We start from the raw sequence: 22,999 nt of genomic DNA, 5'->3' as shown, positions 1-22,999 counted from the left end.
AATGGATGCTACGTAGCCTCCTCCCTGATGGGAGTGGGACGAACAGCCCATGAACAGGGTGGGTGGGATCCTTCATGATGTTATTGGTATTTTTCGTGGCACCTTTCTGTATATGAGATTTCTGCACCTTCCTTGATAGCGAGTAGGCTGTTGCTGATGGGTTGTTTTGACGAATCATTACGGTCTTCTGTCCGCCGCAGGGCTATTTCCACACCATTCATCGATAACAACATGTTAGAATACTCTCTCCTGCGCATCTGCAGAAGGACGTGAGTACCGACCCTTGATTCACGATCTACCTTGTTATTACCTTACATTTTATTGTTTACCTGTAGTGCACTTTCTCTGTAGCTGTTACACTTTATTCTGCATTCTGTTATTGTTACACGGTGAAACGGCCTGATCTGTGTGAAGAGTCTGCAAGACCAGCTCGGTACTTGTGGTAAAATAACCCAATAGCAGTTCCACGTCAGCAGCCTCTCAGAGGTCACATGCGGTCAGAAACAGGAAGTCGGACTCTCACTCAGACTTGAAACTGAAAGTTCCGAGTAGGAGAGAGAGGACCAGGATGGCTTCTGCAAACTTCGTCCAGGAATTAACGTGTCCCATTTGTCTGGAGGTGTTCACCGATCCGGTCTCTCTAGAGTGCGGACATCACTTCTGCGGAGCGTGCATCTCTCAGTTTTGGGAGAGGGTCTCGGGGGATGTCTCCTGTCCTCAGTGCCGGCAGGTGTTCGCCCAGAGGAACACCAGGCCCGCTCACATCCTGAGCAACGTCGCGGAGCAGGTCAGGCAGCTGAGGGTGGGGGCGGTCGAGCGGAAGGAGGAGTTTGTCTGCCGGGAGCACGACGAGAAGCTGAAACTGTTCTGTCAGGAGGAGCAGGAGATGATCTGCGTGGTGTGTGGCCTGTCTGCGCAGCACAAGATGCACAATGTCATCCCGATAAAGGAGGCAGCCCAGGGTCACAAGGTGCGAGATCGCCCGCCTGAACCCATCGCCATGCGGTCGGGGAGAGGGGCGGGTGGGTAAGTGTTGAAAGTACCGGGAGACGGAGAATGGAAACTTTGAGGGATGGAGAGCGCAGAGAGAGGGGAGGGGAAGGACGGGAAACGGTAAATGCCCGGTTTGGATACAGGTCGCAACCAGGGTTGGAAGGAGAAGGACTAACAACGCTCGAGGTGGATGAGGAGAAGGCAGGGGTAAGAGTGATGTTGCAGAACGAGGGAAAGGACGTTTGAAAGCGGAGAAAATCAACAGAATATGGCAGGAGAAAAGAGAAAGAAGGGAAGGTCAGAAGAGGAAGAAGGGAAGAAGGAATGGGGAGAGAAGGGGAGCTGGGTAGAGGAGGGTAGGTGGGGGAACACCTGACAGGTGAGAGGTTGCAAAGGAGGGGAGATGGGCTATCCATCATCCAGGCCATGCCCTCTCTCCCTGCTGCCATTGGGAAGGAGGTAGAAGGTCGTGTGTCACCAGGTAGGAAACAGAATAACCCTTCAATCAGGCTCCTGAACCAGTGTGGATAACTTCACTCATCTCAACACTAAGCTGATTCCACAACCAATGGACCCACCTTCAAGGGCACGACATCTCATGTTCTCAATATTTCTATTATTATTATTTGCATGATTTGTCTCCTTTATACATTGGTTGTTTATCAGAATTATGTTATTTTATAGTTTCTCATAAATTGTCTTTATATTCTTGCAAATGCTTGTAAGAAAATCAATCTCAAGGTAACATATGACCACGTACAAATACTTCGATAATAAATTTACTTTGAACTTTATCGTTGGGAAGTATGGAGGGGAGAGGTCGGGGTGAGGCAGTGGACAATGGAGATGGTTGTGGTAGATGAAGGCAAATAGAATACATTGGGAATGATGGAATGGGAGGGAGGTGGGAGAAGGAGGAAAAGGCAGGATAATGAGGGCGGGGAAAAGTAGCGTAAGGACAATATTGAGGAAGGGAATAAGTGAGAGACTGGAAGATGAAGGGAGAAGGGGAGATGAACATGAGAAATGAGAAGGCAAGACAGAATGATTCTATTCCCCCTACAGTTTCAGGGATTATCCCCCCAGTCCTCTGCCTCCCGCTTCAAGATCAATAAATGCCAGCAACCTGGGAAGGATCCTTTCTCAGATCTTCTTCTGCGTCTTCTGAATTTCAGGAAAAGTTGGAAGAGTCCCTGAAGCTTCTGCAAGAGCAAATGAATCAGAGTGTTCGGAGTAAGCGGGAAGGGGAGGCTGTGATCCGGCAGCTGAAGGTAAGGAATCATTCGGTGTTCGTGGTTGGTTCCCTGGGTTACCTGTCCAGTTTCCTCCCACACGCCAGACATTTCAGTTGGTAGGTTGTTTGGTCATTGTAAATTGCCTGGTGATCAGGCTAGGGAGAAGCATCATGGCTTGAAGGGTTTTTCTATGCTGTATTTCAATCAGACAATAAAGAGACTGACAGGGACAGGTCCTTTCCGGTTGTACGATGCTTGTCCCACAGCAACTGTAAGCAGCTGACTGTAAAATATTCCTACAATGAAAGGAAGGTGTAAACTGTTTTCATCACCTGACCTTATCATTTGACATGCTAAGTTAGAGACCGGGTTCTATATGTTGTAAAATGTCCCATGTCACTTGGTTCCTGCCTCCATCCAAACATACATACGCACGTTACATAAAATGCTGGTGGACAGCCAAAGGGTCTCGGCCAGAAATATCAACTGTACATTTTTCCATTGATGTTGCCTGGCCTGCTGAGTTCCTCCAGCATTTTGTTTGTGTTGCTTGGATTTCCAGCATCTGCAGATTCTCACTCTGTGATTTGATACATACACACCTGACTGCTCACCCACCCCCCGGTATCCTTTGGAGATGCAGGATACATGACCACTCCAAGCAGCACCGAATGTGTTATTTAGAAAATAAATCATTCAGATTGATGATTTCGGTTTGGCCAGTGACTCTCTGCTAACCTCACTCTGATCCAGGACCAGGTTGATGGACGGAGCTGTGAGATCAGGGCTGAATTTGAGAAGATGCACCAGTTCCTGCGTGAGAGGCAGCAGCAGATGGAAGCAGAGCTGCAGAGAGAAGCAGACAAAATCCTCACACAACTGGAAAACAACTTAAAGAGAACAGTCGACAAAATCTCTTCCCTTGAAGGAGTGATACAAGGTGTAAAAGTGAGACTGGAAATTGACGATCCCCATGGGGTTCTCAAGGTACAGGATGTGTCACCTTCTTGTCTGGGGGATCCAAACTGTCATAAATACCTGTGAGTGAATTTAATTATATGGGCAATTAGGGTTAAAACTGGATTCCCGAGTGCAGTCAGTGCAATAGAAACTTAGAAACTGGAGGTCGTGGTGCTGAGAATACAGAGAATATAAAGAGTTAGGCAGAAAGCTGAAAAGCTCCAGGGTAGTAATCTCTGAACTGCTGCCTGCACCACTTAGCATGCCCTGGGTGAGAGGTTCCTTAAAAATGGATGCTGTCTGCTTGATACATTGTCTTTGAAGATGTCCTCAGTACTGGGGAGATGAGTGCCCATGATAGAGCTGCCTGAGTCTGCAGCATTCTGCAGCTTTTTTCTGATCCTAGAAAGTGGCCCCTCCTCACGACATAATTTAAACATAAATTATACACAACTTTTATAAGGAAGAATATAATTATAACAAAGTCCATTTTAGTGCAAGAGATGAAAGTGGTGATGGTGATGCTAAACTGATTTGGGTTTCGCTGATTGCTTCAGGAACTGAATGGTTGAAGGGAAGTAGCTGTTCAAACAGTTCAGTTCTTGAGGAGAAGAGAATTTTGGAAGATTTAGAGAAGTAACCTCAGACTGAAGGGTCTGGCTGTGGAACAGTATTTAAATTTAGTCCTCGAACGCTAACTCAGGGAAAGATGGAATGTGGAAAACAATCAAATGTTTCTGACCCTTTCCTCTGGTTGAATGTTTAGCCTTCATACTCCAGCCCTCACATTGAATCCTTCCAGAGATTTTCAGCTACTGTGTCTCTCAATTCTATTCTCTCTCTTTCCCCTCAGGATATTCAAGCCCTTTTGAAGAGGTGAGTAAATTTTAGCTGAAATTCTGAGACCAGGTTGCTGTTGTGTCTCTAACGTATATTGGCAATTGATTTATTATTGTTACATTAAACTTTGTTTTACATGTCTTCCATACACATTATTTCCTTACAACAAAGTATTGAGATACAGTACTGTGCAAAAGTCTTAAGCAGCCTAGCTATACATATATATGTGCCTGTGACTTTTACACACTGCTGTATTTGTAAAACTGGAGTGGAGAGTGAGTTTGCAAAGCTGGTGGGAGCAAAGGATGTTGGGAATGGAGAGGGTGGAGCACTGTGGGAAGGGTGTGGGACAGGGGGCAGAGAAGGAGTGCCAGGGTGAGGATTGGCACAGGTGTAGACACACCCAGCCCTGAGGCACCAGGCAAGGTCACTTGATTCCAAACAAGTGGCTGACTGATCATTCCAGAATGTCTCTCTGGTGCTTCCCGCTCCCTCCCCTCTCCCTTCCCCTGTTCCCAACCAGGATTCCCCTCTCCCTGCCCTCTTCCCAGTCGCAGTCCACAATAGAAGCTCATATAAGATTCACGTTTATCACCACTCTCTTAGATCATGAAATGTGTTTGTTCTTTTGTGGCAGTAGTACAATGCAATACATAAAATTACTACAGTACTGTGTAAATGTCTGAGGCATTCCAGCTATATAAATGTGCCTGAAACATTTGCAGAGTACTGTATTACAATGGAAAACAACAACACTGCAGAATAAAGTGTTACAGTTACAGAGAGAGTGCAGTGCAGGCAGACATTAAGGTACAAGGCCATGACATGGTAGATGGATGGAGAGGTCTTCAGTCCATTATATCATACAAGGGGGCTGTTCAATAGTCTTATAACAGCAGGACAGAAACTCTCCCTGAGCCTGGTGGTGAGCTTTGATGATTTTGTACCTTCTCCCAGATGGGAGGGGTAGGGAGAAGAGAGAGTGTACAGGGTGGGTGGGGTTTTTGATGATGTTGACTGCTTTACTGAGGCAGTGAGAAGTGCAGACAGAGTCTTTGGTAATGTGTGTCAGTAATTCCTGTCCCTGACTTTGTAGGTGTGAGTTGCCGATTTCCAGTCCTAGAGTGGTGTCTGTCGATCTTCCTGAGGATGTGGCTGAAGGAAGGTTGAGGTATCTCAAAGTGTGGAAGAAAATGAGAGCCGTGGTTTCACCAGGTATCTTTCTCTTTCTCTGTAATTCCCCTTCTCCCCACTGCCCCGGTGCCTTTTCCCCTGTAATTCCTGATACTCCAAGGCTCCAGATCCACCCTCTACATTTATCAGTTACCATCCGTCATCAGGCATTTGTTCAGAGTGTGCAACATTTCTGCTTCAAACACACACAACCTGACATAAACAACGTTCTGAAATGCTTCTGTAATCTGCACAACAGCCCCCACCTCCTGCCCCCTGTTGTCATAGAGTCCTACTATACAGCAGGTCCTTCAGCCCACTCTGGCCATCTACTGTACACTATCCCCACATCCCACATTCAGCTCATATCCCTCCATGCCTGGCCTATTCACATGTCTGTCCAAATACCTCTTGGCCAATGTATCTGATCTCACCACTTCCTCTGGGAGAACATTCCAGATAGCAAGGCTCTGTGTAAAGCACTTACCCCACAGATCACCTTTAAATCTCCTTCCTCTCCCCTTAAACCTCCACCCTCTTGTTTTTGATCGCTCCACCATGGGAAATGCTGCCTATACTGATACATTTCTGTTTTGGGTTCACATCTCCAGCATCTGCAGTTTAAATAATAAAATTCCACTTGGCCCTGGCCCCTCACGGGCTGCTGTGTCGCTGGGAATGGAGCTGTCATGGCTTGTCCTGTTTAGCTTTTAAACAGAGAACTGCAGCCACATAAAACATCATAGAATACAGTCAGCTGGGCAGAGGAAGGGGATTGAACTACCCTGTAACAAATAAATCGCTGTGAAGTTGTACAGTGTTAAATAGGACGGATGGAGCAGTGGGGATTGAAATCTCCACCAGGGCTCCACACTCCTGGGCTGAGGGAGGAGACGGTGGTCATCACTGTCGGCTCAGATCCTGGCAGTTCCACCTGGTTTTCTCACTGTAACTGTTTTGTTTCAGTGCCAGAGCGGCTGACGCTGGACCCGGATACAGCTCACAATAAGCTCATCCTCTCTCAGGATCTGATGAGTGTGAAGTTTGTGACTGTCGGACAAAATCGTCAGGATCACCCGAAAAGATTTGTAAATATATTAAATGTTTTGAGTTCACAGGGTTTTACATGTGGGAGGCACTACTGGGAGGTGTGTGTTGGATATAAGTCTGAGTGGGTTGTGGGTGTCTGCAGAGAGTCTGTAGACAGGGATGGACGGCACACCTCCACACCAGCAGAGGGATACTGGGTCATTTATGTATTTTCTAATTCAGTGAAGATACCAAATGTCAACTCCCATCTGGAAATAAAACTCCGAAAACTGGGGGTTTACCTGGATTACGAGCAGGGCCAAGTGTCATTTTACAATGCTGACAACATGTGTCACATCCACACTTACACAGACAGTTTCACTGAGAAACTTCATCTCATCTTAAATCCATGCGATTACGAAACAGGTGACAACTCTGAACCACTCACACTGATCACCACTTAACACAGTGGGACACGTTCTCCGAGGTCTCAGACTTCTCTGGACCCACTGAGCAGATCTCACTGCACCGATTCTCTGAAATACAACCAGAAGAAGCTGGAGCTCTCAGCAATGGTGGAAACGTAGTTAATGTTTCAAGTCCAGACCACCATGTGAGAACTGATTCTCTGCCATTACTACTGACAGGTGAGGATGTTTATATTGATGTCTAATCTGTAAATTAGACTCGGTGTCTCCTTCCCAGCTGTCTCTCACACTCTCTCCTACTGACCGCAGTTCAGGTGCACGTGCTGTTGGAATAAAATGAAGTGGACTGTTCTCCAGAATTGTGATATCTGCATCTAGCAATCAGTGTAAAAATGTGCAGATATTCTCTATGTAATAAACATTTTTTTAGATTATAAGAACACTCAGTCCTCTTTTATTGTCATTTAGAAATGCATACCTGCATTAAGAAATGATACAATGTTTCTCCGGAGTGCTATCACAGATAACAGGACAGACCAAAGACTGACACTGACAGAACCACATAATTATAACATATAGTTACAGCAGTGCAAAACAATATCATAATTTGATAAAGAACAGACTATGGGCACAGTAAAAAAAGTCTCAAAGTCCGGAGTAAATTGACTCCTGAGTCCCCGATAGCAGCAGCAAAAGGGAGAAACTCCCTGCCATAAACTTCCAGGCACTGTCAACTTGCCAATGCCTTGGAAGCAGCTAACCACAGCTGACTCTTAGTCCATCCGTCTGAAAACTCCGAGTCTCTGACCAGCCTCTCCGATACAGCCTCCTGAGCGCCATCCTCTGCCGAGCACCTTCGACCTCTTCCTGGCTGCTGAAACACATAAAGCTGAGGATCTCAGGACCTTCAGCTCTGGAGATTCCGGTTACCACACAGTAGCAGCGGCAGCGAAGCGGGCATTTCAGAAGTTTTCCAGATGTTCTGCTGTGTTCTCACGTCTGTCTACGTCTATCTCCATCAAATCAGAATTATGCACAGTTCTCTACTTGACAGATAACAGACATCACCACTGAAGTGGCCGCGGACGCTGCCGTCGCACCGCCATCTTCTCCCCCTACCGGGGAGAAACCTACAGAGTGAACTGCCAGTGTGTCTGAGCTGGTTATGTTGGGGAAACTGTGAACAGAATGGGAACAAAATGGGAGGTGGAGGTTTGGGTTTAGCTCTGCAGGGAGGACAGGGAACTGTTGCCTCTCAGCTTTTTGGGAGATTGCAGCCCAGGTTTGGGCAGAGACATCTCGACGTGGTTTCTGTGAAAGGCAGACAGATTGATCCAATTAAACAGTGCTCTTTAAAGCCCAGAGGAGCCAAGGTGGGTCAGTTGAATGGGGTTTGATGATAGACATTGCCTACTTGAGGCAGTACCTCATGTAAATACTACCAGTGGTGGTGAGGGTGGGGGGGGGGGGAGTGTTAGTGATGCATTGGGCAGAGTCCACTACTCTGCAGCTTCTTACATTCCTGAATGTTCAAATAGCTGTGTCAGACCATGATGCAACCACAGGATACTGTCAACAGGATATTTGTAGATGTTTGTTAAAATGTTTGGCGACAGTCTGACACTCCTAATAAAGTAAAGTCACTGACTCACCTTCCTTGTGATTGTATTTATGTGCTGAGCCTAGGATCAGTCATCTCGTATGTTACTTGAGGAATTTGAAGTTGCTGACCCTCTCCACTTCGGTGTTCTCACTTGCTATCTATTTCCCCACCAATGAGGACACCTTTCCATTATCACTTATATTGGATCATTTTATCATTCTCCGTTGAATTATTCACCCCAACCCTGCACTGTTGTACCCAAATATTCACCGATAACTATTTTGCAGTCTGTGTTTCTAATGCCCTCACCAGGCTGACTTACCCCTCCACAGTACAGGTATCTTTCCCAATGTAGCGTGTTAGAGCTGAGGGTGAGGAGTATTCACTGTGTGCAGATCCAAAGGTGGGCAATTGGACAATAGATGTTGAGGAGTGTTAGGTAACTGGCAAACAATGAATATCAATCGAGACAGGTTATATAAAAACAACCAAACATTTATCGAACACGGATAAACAGTAAAAAAAACAAACAAAAACCTTAACCGCAAGTTAACCGCTAATGCAGCCGTTCAACAAGTCATCACTCGGCACTGGTTCTTAAAGCATTAAATGCAAAAACAGTTCTTAAAGCGGTAAAGTCAGATATAGTTATTAAAATGGTAAATTCGAAAGTCCAACAGATTTATAGATTCAATTGGGAGAGACTTCTCTGGAGAAGGATTTCTTCATAGACGTGACTTTCCTGCTGGTTCTGTCCAAAGGATCCACGATGCAGGAAATAAACGGCTTAAAACAACTGACCTTAAATTCTAGAGAGCAAACCTTTGCATGAACTACCTTTGTCTTTTGGCAAGAGTTATCTTCGATGCAGGTGGCTACTCCTTCAACAAAGACTCAATAAGGTTAGCAACACACATAAAAGTTGCTGGTGAACGCAGCAGGCCAGGCAGCATCTCTAGGAAGAGGTGCAGTCGACGTTTCAGGCCGAGACCCTTCGTCAGGACTAACTGAAGGAAGAGTGAGTAAAGGATTTGAAAGTTGGAGGGGGGAGGGGGAGATCTAAAATGATAGGAGAAGACAGGAGGGGGAGGGATGGAGCCAAGAGCTGGACAGGTGATAGGCAAAAGGGGATATGAGAGGATCATGGGACAGGAGGTCCGGGAAGAAAGACAAGGGGGCGGGACCCAGAGGGTGGGCAAGGGGTATATTCAGAGGGACAGAGAGAGAAAAAGGAGAGTGAAAGAAAGAATGTGTGTATAAAAATAAGTAACAGATGGGGTGCGAGGGGGAGGTGGGGCATTAGCGGAAGTTAGAGAAGTCGATGTTCATTCCATCAGGCTGGAGGCTACCCAAACAGAATAAAAGGTGCTGTTCCTCCAACCTGAGTGTGGCCCCATCTCTACAGTAGAGGAGGCCGTGGATAGACATGTCAGAATGGGAATGGGATGTGGAATTAAAATGTGTGGCCACTGGGAGATCCTGCTTTCTCTGGCGGACAGAGCGTAGATGTTCAGCAAAGCGGTCTCCCAGTCTGAGTCGGGTCTCGCCAATATATAAAAGGCCACATCGGGAGCACCGGACACAGTATATCGCCCCAGCCGACTCACAGGTGAAGTGTTGCCTCACCTGGAAGGACTGTTTGGGGCCCTGAATGGTGGTAAGGGAGGAAGTGTAAGGGCATGTGTAGCACTTGTTCTGCTTACACGGATAAATGCCAGGAGGGAGATCAGTGGGGAGGGATGGGGGGGACGAATGGACAAGGGAGTTGCGTAGGGAGCGATCCCTGACGAATGCAGAGGGGGGGGGAGGGAAAGATGTGCTTAGTGGTGGGATCCCATTGGAGGTGGCGGAAGTTACGGAGAATAATATGTTGGACCTGGAGGCTGGTGGAGTGGTAGGTGAAGACCAGGGGAACCCTATTCCTAATGGGGTGGCGGGAAGATGGAGTGAGAGCAGATGTATGTGAAATGGGGGAGATGCGTTTAAGGGCAGAGTTAATAGTGGAGGAAGGGAAGCCCCTTCCTTTAAAAATGGAAGACATCTCCCTCGTCCTAGAATGAAAAGCCTCATCCTGAGAGCAGATGCGGCGGAGACGGAGGAATTGCGAGAAGGGGATGGCGTTTTTGCGAGAGACAGGGTGAGAAGAGGAATAGTCCAGATAGCTGTGAGAGTCAGTAGGCTTATAGTAGACATCAGTGGATAAGCTGTCTCCAGAGACAGAGACAGAAAGATCTAGAAAGGGGAGGGAGGTGTCGGAAATGGACCAGGTAAACTTGAGGGCAGGGTGAAACTTGGAGGCAAAGTTAATAAAGTCAACGAGCTCTGCATGCGTGCAGGAAGCAGCGCCAATGCAGTCGTCGATGTAGAGAAGGAAAAGTGAGGGACAGATACCAGAATAGGCACGGAACATAGATTGTTCCACAAAGCCAACAAAAAGGCAGGCAGAGCTAGGACCCATACGGGTGTCCATAGCTACACCTTTAGTTTGGAGGAAGTGAGAGGAGCCCAAGGAGAAATTATTAAGAGCAAGGACTAATTAAACTCAATAAGGTTGATCCTTTGTTAAACTGCCGAATGAAACTGACTCCTCTCAATTCTTTGTGTCCTGTACTTCGATAAAGTCTTCACTCTCCTGTACTGCTGCTGGAATAAGGTACATCAATACATCTAGCAAAAATTTCCAGTCCAATACTATTGTTCCTTGCAACAGAATGCACAACCATTTTAAAAATGAAACTGCGTCATAAAAACAAATACACAACAGAAATGGAGACGTAGACGGATGTTCTAGCTGGAAATCTAAAAACTAAAAACTAACTGCGTCATCTGGGGTCTTCCCTTGCATACCCGTGGTGCACATGTCATCACGTGACCTCACATCGGTGGGAAAATTACATCAGGTGACCTCCAAAAGACCATTACATCATTCTCACAAAAAGAAAATCACAGATCTCCTTGAGTTATGTAACAGGAGATACTCCCCAATTCCCATAATCAAAGGTCCCCTGATATTCAATTAGGACATAATCGATTGTCCTCTGATATTCCAGGCACCTGCTGAGAAACAGACATCTGCGATCCGCTCACTATAATCAAATGTCCTCTGATATCGGTCATTGCTGCCCCTGGGAAATAGGACTGGGATTGCTGTGCAGAAGACGGGCAGCCTCTGGGCAGACAGACCCCACAGAACACAGTATGGGTATGACCAGGTCTGACAGTGGTAGTGAGTAACTGTCAGCCAGGACACCGGGGTCAATGTCAGAATTTCCTACAACATGGAGTTCAGTACTTGGTACCCATTCACAGTTCAGGTTAATGAATCAGAAGTTTCCAGGTGCTAAGTCTGTAAGTCACAATCTACTGTACCTCGTTAGTACCTTGCACCTTATCATTTACCCGCACTGCACTTTCTCTGTAAATGTTAACTTTATAACTTTAATCTGTATTCTGTTATTGTTCTACCTCTATACACGGTGTAATATTTGATGTGTCTTAACAGCATACAAGGCAACCTTTTCTGTGTCTCGGTACATGTGACAATATCAATTCCACGTGTGCAGCCTTCTCAGGATCAACAATAGGTGCAATACTGCCACCTGGTGATTGTAAGGAATATGACCAACCGAGCCCTCGGCAGCACACACACAAAATGCTGGAGGAACTCAGTGGGCCAGACAGTATCTATGGAAAAGAGCAAAGAGACGACGTTTCTACCCGTGGCCTTCCATGACTACACAAAGCCTGTCACCACAGGCTCAAAATAATAAATCAGCTGAGGAATTCAAGAAAAATGGCATTACCCAGAGACCAGAGGGTGTCTTTACATGGAGGGCGCAAGACAAACCTGCTGATACCATTATTGTGGATTAAGAACAGGTGTAGATCATTTGGCCTCTCAGTCCTGTATTCCCGTATTTGGATGTGTTGAGAATAAAAAAGCAGGCAGGAAAAAAAATAATTGTAGACGCCGCCCACCATGCAAACACCGTTCACACCATGTAAAAAGTTTCTCCCCCACTACAGTTAATCTGATCAACCATTCTAAGTGAGATACCACACCTCCCCTGTCTATTACCCCCATCACTGCACTGTAAAAACTTTCAAGCACTTTTTATCATCCTGTTTACATTGTAAATACCAACTGCTATTTATGTATTAATGCACATTTTATTTCTTATACGTATTTAACTTCTAACTTTACTGTTCACATAATTCTATATTATTGCAGATTGTTGCTGTTTTTCTGTTGCATGTCAGATCCTGACCAACACATCACAGCAAATTCCTAATATATGTAAATGTATCTGGTGAATAAAGTTATTTTCTTGATCAACAGAGTCGTAGCTGATCAGCTGAATTTTCTCGCTACGCAAACATTAGTCTGGCTGTCTTAAATATGTATTTAATGATGTAGCCCGTGCTGCTTCCATGGGCAGAGAATTCCACTGACTCAACACTCTCTGGGTTTATAAGGCACTGGTGAGGCCTCACCTCGAGTATTGTGAACAGTTTTGGGCCCCTCGTCTTAGAAAAGCTGTGCTGGCATTGGAGAGGGTCCAGAGGCGGTTCACAAGGATGATTGCAGGAATGAAAGGACTATCATGCGAGATCAAGGGCCAGAAAGCAGATTCTGTGGACATAAAAGAGACACCCAGATGGAATGTTGCCTCCCATGGGCTCAGGTCAGTGATGTCTCGCATCGATTCCACGGAATTCTAAAGGGGGAGAGTGACAGCCTGAAGTCATGGTGCTTATTGGTACAAACCAGGAAGGTAGGAAACGAGGGGAGGTCCTGAAAAGAGAATATAGACAATTAGGTAGAAAGCTGAAAAGCAGGACCTCCAGGGCAGTAATCTCTGGATTGCTACCTGTGCCACATAGCATGTCCAGGCTGAGAGGTTCCTTACTAAAGGAGGCCGTCTTTTTGATGCATCGCCTTTTGAAGTTGTCCTCAGTGCTGGGGAGGCGAGTGCTCATGATAGAACTGCCTGAGTCAGCAACCCTCTGCAGCATTTCCTGACAAACAAGAGAAAATCTGCAAATGCAGGAAATCCAGGCAACACACACAAAATTCGGGAGGAACTCAGCAGGTCAGGCAACATTTATGGAAAAAAAGTACAGTTGCCTTTTCAGGCCGAGACCCTTTGGCAGGAGTTGCAGCTGCTTCTGGTCCTAGAAAGTGGCTCCTCCATAAACACAACTTAAAAATAAAATATTCACAACTCTTATAAGGAAGAATATAATTACAACAAAGTCCATTTTAGTTCAAGAGATCACAGTGGTGACGGTGACGCTAAACTGATTTGGGTTTTGCTGATTGCTTCAGGAATTGAATGGTTGAAGGGAAGCAGCTGTTCAAACTGCTCAGTTCTTGAGGAGAAGAAAATTTTGGAAGATTTAGAGAAGTAACCTCAGAGTGAAGGGTCTGGCTGTGGAACAGTATTTAAATTCAGTCCTCCAACGCTAACTCAGGAAAAGATGGAACATGGAAAGCAATCAAATGTTCCTGAGTCTTGCCTCTGGTTGAGAGTTTAGCCTTCATACTCCAGCTCTCACTGTGATTCCTTCCAGAAATTTTCAGCTACAGTTTTACTCAATTCTATTCTCTCTCTTTCCCCTCAGGATATTCAAGCACTTTTGAAGAGGTGAGTAAATTTTAGCTGAAATTCTGAGACCAGGTTGCTGTTGTGTCTCTAATGTATATTGGCAATTGATTTATTATTGTTACATTAAACTTCGTTTTGCATATCCTCTATACAGATTATTTCCATATGACAGTTTTTTATCGATTATTGTCTCCACAACTTACTGATCATGTACCGTGAGCTCTAGATATAATAATTTTTACGCAGGGTTTCCCTGAGACCTGAAAATTATTTCAAGGATTCCTCCAGGGCAAAAAGGTTGGAAAAGGCTGCTCTAACATATATTGGCAATTGATTTATTGTTACATGAAACTTTGTTCTGCATGTCTTCCACACAGATTATATCCTTACAACAGAGTACTGAGATACAGTACCGTGCAAAAGTCATGAAATGTGTTTTTTCTTTTGCAACAGCGGTACAATGCAATACATAAAATTACTACAGTATTGTGCAGAAGTCGGAGGCACTCTAGCTATATTAATGCGCCAAACATTTTTGCACAGTATTGTAGTACAATGGAAACCAGCAAAAGAGTGGGAAATAAAGTGTTACAGTTACAGCGAGAGTGCAGTGCAGACAGACAATAAGCTGCGAGGCCATGACGAGGTAGATGGACGGAGAGGTCTTCAGTCCATTATATCTCACAAGTGAATGTTCAATAGTCTGATAACAGCAGGATAGAAACTCTCCCTGAGCCTGGTGGTGAGCTTTGATGATTTTGTACCTTCTCTCTGATGGGAGAGGTGGGGAGAAGAGAGAGTGTACAGGGTGGGTGGGGTTTTTGATGATGTTGGCTGCTTTACTGAGGCAGTGAGAAGTGCAGACAGAGTCTTTGGTAATGTGTGTCACTAATTCCTGTCCCTGACTTTGTAGGTGTGAGTTGCCAGTTTCCAGTCCTGGAGTGGTGTCTGTCGATCTTCCTGAGGATGTGGCTGAAGGAAGGTTGAGGTATCTCAAAGTGTGGAAGGAAATGAGAGTTGTGGTCTCCCCAAGTACCATTCTCTTTCTCTGTAATTCCCCTTATCAGGCATGTGTTTAGTTTGTGCCACATTTCTGCTTTGAATACCCATGATCTGACATAAACAATGTCCTGAACCTCCCCAACAGCCCCGCCCCACCTCCTGCCCCCAGATGGACACACTGTGTAGAGGTTGCTTCCCTTTCTCCATCACTGATCCAGGGACTCGGACACTCAGCTTAGAGATACCTCAGCTTTGGCAAGATATATTGCTCAAACTTTTGCCTCCAAAGAGGCAGCTTACAGCTGAACCCATTGCATCTGCCAAGCAATGTTTCCTCAGACAATCCACTGGTTGTTCTGGTTAAACAGCCCAGTGGAAGCCTTCAAGACATTTGAAGCCCAATTCAGCACAATGATCTACATTTATGAGCAAATTTAGGAGCATACGAGCATTACTGGTGATCCACACACACAATCATAGATGATCCTCAGACTCAGTGTCTTGTTCCTTGCTCTCTCCTAATGGATGATAGGACATAGGTGCCAAATGAGGCCACTCGGCCCATCAGATCTGTTCCACCATCCCTCATGTCTCACAATACCCTGGGGTGATTTCACATCCAGAGATTGATCTACCTACATCCTTCATAAATTCAGTGACTTCATCTCTGTAACCTTCTGCGGAAGAGAATTCCCGAGGTTCACCACTCTGAGAGAAAAAAAATTCTCCTCCTCTCAATTCCAAAGTCCTTGCCTCATATTCTGACACTGTGATCCGTAGCTCCAAGTAAAGATACCATCTGATATCTGGAGCTGAATTTGCTCCATTTCAAATTTTAAGTTCCTCACGGGCTGCTGTGTCACTAGGAATGGAGCTGTCATGGCTTGTCCTGTTTAGTTTTTAAATAGAATACAGTCAGCTGGGCAGAGGAAGGGGATTGAACTACCCTGTAACAAGTAAATCGCTGTGACGTTGTATGGTGTTAAATAGGACGGAGGGAGCAGTGGGGATTGAAATTTCGACCAGACCCTCCACACTTCCTGGGCTGAGGGAGGAGACGATGGTCATCGCTGTCAGCTCAGATCCTGGCAGTTCCACCTGGTTTTCTGATCATAACTGTTTTGTTTCAGTGCCAGAGCGGCTGACGCTGGACCCGGATACAGCTCACAATCAGCTCGTCCTCTCTCAGAATCTGATGAGTGTGCAGTACACAAGCACCAGACAAAATCTTCAGGGTCACCCAAGAAGTTTTGTAAAAACGATTAAATGTTTTGAGTTCACAGGGTTTTACACGTGGGAGGCACTACTGGGAGGGGTATGTTGGATATAAGACTAGCTGGGTTGTGGGTGTCTGCAGAGAGTCTGTAAACAGGGATGGAGACATCTACACACTGGCAGAGGGATTCTGGATAATTGGAGTCATTTTTAATTCAGCGATGATACCAAATGTCATCTCCCATTTGGAAATAAAACCACGAAAACTGAGGGTTTTCCTAGATTACGAGCGGGGCCAAGTGTCAATTTACAATGCTGACAATATGTGTCACATCTACACTTACACAGACAGTTTCACTGAGAAACTTTATCTCATCTTAAATCCATGTATTGACAAACCAGACAACTCTGAACCACTCACACTGCTCACCACTTAACACAGCAGGTCCTGTTCTCTGAGTTCTCAGATTTCTCTGGACCCACTGAGCAGATCTCACTGCACCGATTCTCTGAAATATAACCAGAAAAAGCCAGAGCACTCAGCAGTGGGGGAAACATTGTTAATGTTTCAAGTCTCTCCTACTGACTGCAGACTAAGCGCACGTAGTGTTGGAATACAGTGAAGTGGACTGTTCCCTGGAATTGTGATATCTGCATCTAGCAAACAGTGTGAATATGTGCAGATATTCTCTGCATTATAAACATTTAACCTGCAGAATGAACTTCAGGTATGTCTGAGCTGGTTATGTTGGGGAAACAGTGAACGGAATGGGAACAGAATGGGAGATCAGTTTGGGTTCTGCACTGGAAGAAGGACTGGGGAGTTGCTGCCTCTTAGCTTTTGGGGAGATTGTAGCCTAGTTCTGTCAGAGACACGCTCTCAATCATGTACTTCTCTCTGTAGTGTCTCTGAGAGGCAGAGGGGCTTGTCCAATTAAACAGAGCACTCTTTAATGCCCTGAGAAGCCAAAGTGGATCTCATAGAGTCAGTTAAATGGGGTTTGAACACGTCCATAATGATTATTGGTTACCTCAGCACTATTCAGGGTGTTCTATACTTCCAGAAGGCTGTGCATGAAGAAATGTACTGGAAATGCAATCCCAGGATGAGGTCTACTTTTGTCAAAGTCAAAGTCAAGGTAGTTTATTGTCATGTGGACAAGTACATGTCTGCACAGGTGCACTGAAAAGCCTGCAGCAGCATCACGGACACCCGCAATCATAGAAACAGCTTTCAGAAGGGAAACTAATCTAGCATAAATTGGGTGCAATATTTACAGGAAAGAACACAATATGAAGATAAAAAGAACAAAGTCCAATTTTGTGCAAGTTGATCAAAGGGGTCATGTTTTGCTAATCTGGAGTGATTCATTCTTTGCAAGTTGGTTTAACAACTGATTGCTGAAGGGAAGCAGCTGTTCTTGTACCTGCTGGTGAGGGATTTCAGACCGCTGTAGCTCCTGTCTGATGGTGACCGTGAGAAGATGACTGGGCCTGGATGATACGGATCATTGACGATAGATGTTGCCTTCTTGAGGCAGTGCCTCATGTAAATACTACCAAAGGTGGAGAGTGATGTGTTCTTGACACATTGGACAGAGTCACGACTCTGCAGTTTCATACATTCCTGCATGTTTGTATAACTGTATCAGACCATAATGCAACCACAGGATACTTTCAACAGAACATTTGTAGAAGTTTGTCAAACTGTTTCATGACAATCTGACCCTCCTGATAAAGTAAAGTCACTGACTCACCTTCACTGTGATTTTATTTAACATGCTGAGCCTAGAATAAGTCATCTCCTACGTTAACACACAGGAATTTGAAGTTGCTGACCCTCTCCACCCAGGGGGATTTCTCCCTTGTTCTTGATTTCCCCCCCAATGAAGACACCTTTCCAGTATCACTTTTCCAGATCATTTTCTCTTTCACATTTCAATTATTCACCACTACCCCCTCCCCTGCCTCATTGCACCCAAAGATTTCCCAATAACTGTTGTGCAGTCTGCGTTTCTAATACCCTCACCAGGCTGCCTTACCCCTCCACAGTACAGGTATCTTTCCCAATGTACCTATCGTGTTGGAGCTGAGGATGGGGAGTGTTCACTGTGTACAGATCAGGAGGTGGGCAATTGGACACTGGATATTGAGAATATACTTCCCAATTCCCAGTATCTCCAGAATTCCAAATTCCAATATGAAATATCTCCAAATGTCAGTGGATGCATGGAGAAGATAATGAGCTGATGAACATTGCATTGTATAGATAATTCAGAACAGGTGTGGTGGGAGTCTGAAGATTTCTATAGGTGAGTCTAAAACTACAGAGATCAATGCCTTCTTACCCCAACACCCACCATCTACTCAGAGACACCACCAGGCTCCAGAGTTATGGGATGACCATCTCCACAACAACAGCGTTGTCATCTTCACTCTCACCAAGATACATTGCCTCCTAGATTGGAAGTGTTCTCTTGTTTTCAACATCACTCCCTCACTATTTTGTAATCTCCTCTAGTCCAACAACTCGCTGATATCTTCAGACACCCGCACTCTAAGCTCTGGGTTTCCTTCCCACCGTCTCTATGCTTCCCAACGTCCCATTCCTCCGACAAGAGGAGAACCTCAATGCCAGTCCCCAACTCCATGCAGGTCTGCGAGCACCGATCTCTGGGCACTACCAACAACCACCTACCCACAGACTTCTCTCCACACCAGTGACAATCCTGTCTGCGTGGCCTGGGACTCACTTAGAATTCCTTTGGTTGTTCCACATGGCACAAAGTGCAGACAGAGGCACCAGCATCTGACGGTGGGGCTGGGGTGAGGTGTGGAGCTTGCTTTGTGGCAGTTAGTCCATGCCTGAGACAGTTGTCATGATCTTGTACCTCACTGTCTACCTGCATTGGATTTTCATTGTAGTTCTTACTGTTTCACCTTATTCTACCTCAATGCACTCTGTAATGATTTAATCTGTATGAACAGTATGCAGGTCACACTTTTCACTGCACCTCAATACATGTGAGAAAAATAAGCCAATTCCAACCCAATCACTCACCTCTCCCTCTTCTACACTAAAAACTAGATGCACAAGATAAATGGAAACAACCTGTCAAGCTGAGCAGACTGTTTCCCTCTCCACAGATGCTGCCTGACCTGATGAGTGTTTCCTGCATTTTCCGCTATAATTTCAGTTCTCCAGGAAATCAAAGTCAAACTCTGTCAGGAGCTTTGTGGCTTTGTGTGCTTACGCTGGTTTCTGTGGCATGAAGCGACTGAGAGTATGAGACTTCCCAGCCCCCCACCCCCCGGATAGGACGCCAGCATTTGCCGGTACCCATTTTCAGCTGGGTGGACTGGAGCAGTGTGGGGTTAAGTGCGTTGCTCAAAGACACAACATGCTGCCCTGGCTGAGACTTGAACCCATGACCTTCAGATTGTGAGCCCAGTTGGCTCACAATCTGAACCACTTGGCCACGCGCCACACTCTCCAGGAAATGCAGTTGCTTTTTTTTTGACTTCCCAATCCTCCAGCACACTTTGTCCTGAGACAACCCACTTCATCCTGGTATCAGTCCAGTAGATTATTGGGATGCTGGACGGAAAGGTACAGGAGACAGGAAGAAACAGTTGACTAACCTTTGCAGGGAGAATCTTTTTAGTTCCTAGTGTTTCAAGTCCAGTTTTCTCCCATTTTCAGAAATGCTGTGAAATCTCCCCCATTCTTCCAGTGAGTTTCACAGGGCTCCTCCCTCCCATGGGACCAAAGATTCAAAAGCCTGAAAGATTCAAAAACCTACCACCAAGGACAGGCTGAAGGACAGCTTCTGTACCACGGTTATAAGACAAGTAGCTGGTTCACTGCTTAGGTAGCATAGACTCTTGACCTCACAATCAACCTCGTTATGAACTTGCCACTTATTGTTTCTCTGTAACTGTTGAACTTTGATCTACAAACCCCATTTCCAGAAAAGTTGGGATATTTTCCAAAAAGCAATAGAAACAAAAATCTGTGATATGTTAATTCCCGTGAATCTTTATTTAACTGCAAAAGTACAAAGAAAAGATTTTCAATAGTTTTACTGACCAACTTAATTATATTTTGTAAATATACACAAATTTAGAATTTCATAGCTGCAACACACTCAACGAAAGTTGGGACAGAGGCGTGTTTACCATTGTGTTACATCACCTTTCTTTTTAATAACACTTTTTAATTGTTTTGGAACTGAGAATACTAATTGTAGTAGATTTGCAGTTGGAAATTTTGTCCGTTCTTGCTTGATATAAGACTTCAGCTGCTCAACAGTCCGTGATCTCCATTGTCTGATTCTCCTCTTCATGATGGGCCATACATTTTCAATAGGAGATAGATCTGGACTGGCAGCAGGCCAGTCAAGCACACGCACTCTGTGTCTACAAAGCCACGCTGTTGTAGCCCGTGCAGAATGTGGTCTGGCATTGCCCTGCTGAAATAAGCATGGATGTCCCGGGAAGAGACGTCGCCTTGATGGCAACATATGTCTCTCTAAAATCCTAATATGTGACTCAGAGTCAATGGTACCTTCACGTGCATGCAACTCACCCATGCCGTGGGCACTGATGCACCCCCATACCATCACAGATGCTGGCTTTTGCACCTTTCACTGATAACAATCTGGATGGTCATTTTCATCTTTGGCACGGAGAACTTGACGCCCGTTTTTTCTGAAAACTAGCTGAAATGTGGACTCATCTGACCACAGCACACGGTTCCACAGTCTTTCGGTCCATCTGAGATGAGCTCGGGCCCAGAGAACTCACCGATGTTTCTGCATAGAGTTGATGTATGGCTTCCTCCTTGCGTAATACAGTTTCAAGTTGCATTTCTGGATGCAACAACGGACTGTGTTGAGTGACAATGGTTTTCCAAAGTACTCCCGAGCCCAGGTGGCTATAATTGGCACAGTAGCATGACGGTTTCTTAGGCAGTGCCGCCTGAGGGCTTGAAGATCACGCGCATTCAACAGTTGTTTCCAACCTTGCCCTTTACGCACTGAGAGGTCTCTGAATCTTTTCACAATATTATGTACTGTAGATGTTGAAAGACCTAAATTCTCTGCTTAATGTGGAGTCTTCCAAACCGGTGTTACTTGAATATTCTGTGCACTTTTCAATCTTATTTTAACTCTGTCCCAACTTTTGTTGAGTGTGTTGCAGCCATCAAATTCTAAATTTGTGTATATTTACAAAATACAATTAAGTTGGTCAGTAAAACTATTGAAAATCTTTTCTTTGTACTTTTGTCAGTTAAATAAAGGTTCACATGAATTAACATATCACAGATTTTGGTTTTTATTGCATTTTGGAAAATATCCCAACTTTTCTGGAAATGGGGTTTGTCTAATGATGTGAACTGTATGAAGAGTATGCAGGACAAGGTTTTCTCTGTATCTCAGTACACGTGACAATAAGAAGCCGACAGCAATTCCATGTCTGCAGACTTGTCTCTGGTCACACAGGGTCAAAACAGGAATTGCAACCCTGTCACCTGGTGTCTGTGTGGAATATGACCACAGCAAGCCTGTCACCACAGGCTCAAAATAATTAGCCCACAGTCAATCAGCCGAGGAATTCAGGAGAACTGCTTTACCCCGAGACAGGAGGTTATTTTTACAAGGAGGGCTCGAGGTAGAAGAACAGGTTTAGACCATTTGTCCACTCAGTCCTGTATTGCCATATTGGCACGTGGGCAGGAAAATCTGTAAAACTCCATGGTGCTATTAAAATCATTTTTCTCCCATTATACAGTTAATCTGATCAACCAGTCTCGGAGCCTCCACACCTCATCTGTGTATTACCCCCATCACTGCACTGCACTGTAAAGACTTTCAAGCACATTTTATCATCCTGTTTACATTGTAAATACAGGCTGGCATTTGTGTATTTACAAACATTTTATTTCTTATTCGTATTTCACCTCTAAGTTTATGGTTTACATAATTTTATATTATTGCAGATTGTTGCTGTTCTCGGTTTCATGTCACATCCTGATCAACACACCACAGCAAATTCCCAATACATGGAAATGTATCTGGTGAACAAAGTTGTTCCTTGATCAACAGGGTCGTAGCTGATCAGTTCAACTCTGCAGTCCCACCTGATCATGGTAACCTTTTGCCTTTTGCTGCCATCCTAAGACTGTTTTGAAAATTCCTCTTTTATGACCTTTGAGGAAGAGAGTTCCCGAGATCTTTGACCTTCTATGAGGGAGTTGTACCTCCCCCTACCTGCCATTTCCCCATCACCCTAATTCCCTTCCGATGCAAATATCTATAACTGTATCTTAATATTTATTTAATGAGGTAGCCTTTACAGCTTTCCTGGGCAAAGAATGCCAGATTCACCACTGTCTGGGAAAATCAGCTTCTCCTTATCTCTGTCATGAATTTGCTTCCCCTAATCTTGAGCCTATATCCCCTAGTTCCAGTCTCACTGACCATTGGAAATAACTTGCATTCCTTTGTCTCATCTCTCCTTTACATCACTTTATCTGCCAGCACATCGAGGTGTCCGTGAGGGATGCTGTCGACTGGCACATTCCAGGCCGCAGGAGTACGTGCTGAGGGATGCACTGACACTCATTGCAGCCACCCTGAGGGTTCGGTGGGACAGGAACACAGTGTCAGGGTCTTTTCATACTGGAGAGGGAGGGGCAGCGTGGGTCGAGGAAGCCCTTCAATTATCGTAGCAGTATACCGTGCTGGAGAGCCACAGGACTGGCAGCAGGGCTGTTGGGGAGTGTGAATGCGAATCATATCATTCATAGACATCAGTTCGGAAAGCATTGACAGCAAATGTAACAAATGAAAGCTCATCGCATGGTTCAATCTTGTAAATATTTTATTATGAATAAAGTTTATTTTGTTA

At 45.1% G+C, this 22,999-nt stretch overlaps 1 protein-coding gene across 1 annotated transcript; it reads left to right on the top strand.

The window, feature by feature from the left end:
* Nucleotides 1-522: 522 nt before the first annotated feature.
* Nucleotides 523-8,075, top strand: LOC140198153 (zinc-binding protein A33-like). The gene is made up of 6 exons (XM_072259125.1): nt 523-970; nt 2,169-2,264; nt 2,982-3,215; nt 4,042-4,064; nt 5,125-5,243; nt 6,168-8,075. The coding sequence occupies exons 1-6, from the start codon at nt 569-571 to the stop codon at nt 6,692-6,694; spliced, it is 1,401 nt and encodes a 466-aa protein (XP_072115226.1). The 5' UTR covers nt 523-568; the 3' UTR covers nt 6,695-8,075.
* Nucleotides 8,076-22,999: the final 14,924 nt, after the last annotated feature.

This window comes from Mobula birostris, chromosome 5, assembly GCF_030028105.1.
Source record: "Mobula birostris isolate sMobBir1 chromosome 5, sMobBir1.hap1, whole genome shotgun sequence".
NCBI classification, from domain to species: Eukaryota; Metazoa; Chordata; class Chondrichthyes; order Myliobatiformes; family Myliobatidae; genus Mobula; species Mobula birostris.
Note: the sequence above shows the minus strand (reverse complement) of the source record. Positions and strands in the feature narration are given on the sequence as shown.

Excerpts from the sequence above, each read along its gene's own strand:
- LOC140198153 (XM_072259125.1), top strand. The coding sequence starts at position 569 with ATGGCTTCTGCAAACTTCGTCCAGGAATTAACGTGTCCCATTTGTCTG. Across the intron at positions 971-2,168 it reads AGGCAGCCCAGGGTCACAAG|GAAAAGTTGGAAGAGTCCCT; the intron begins GTGCGAGATCGC and ends TCTGAATTTCAG. Across the intron at positions 3,216-4,041 it reads ATCCCCATGGGGTTCTCAAG|GATATTCAAGCCCTTTTGAA; the intron begins GTACAGGATGTG and ends CTTTCCCCTCAG.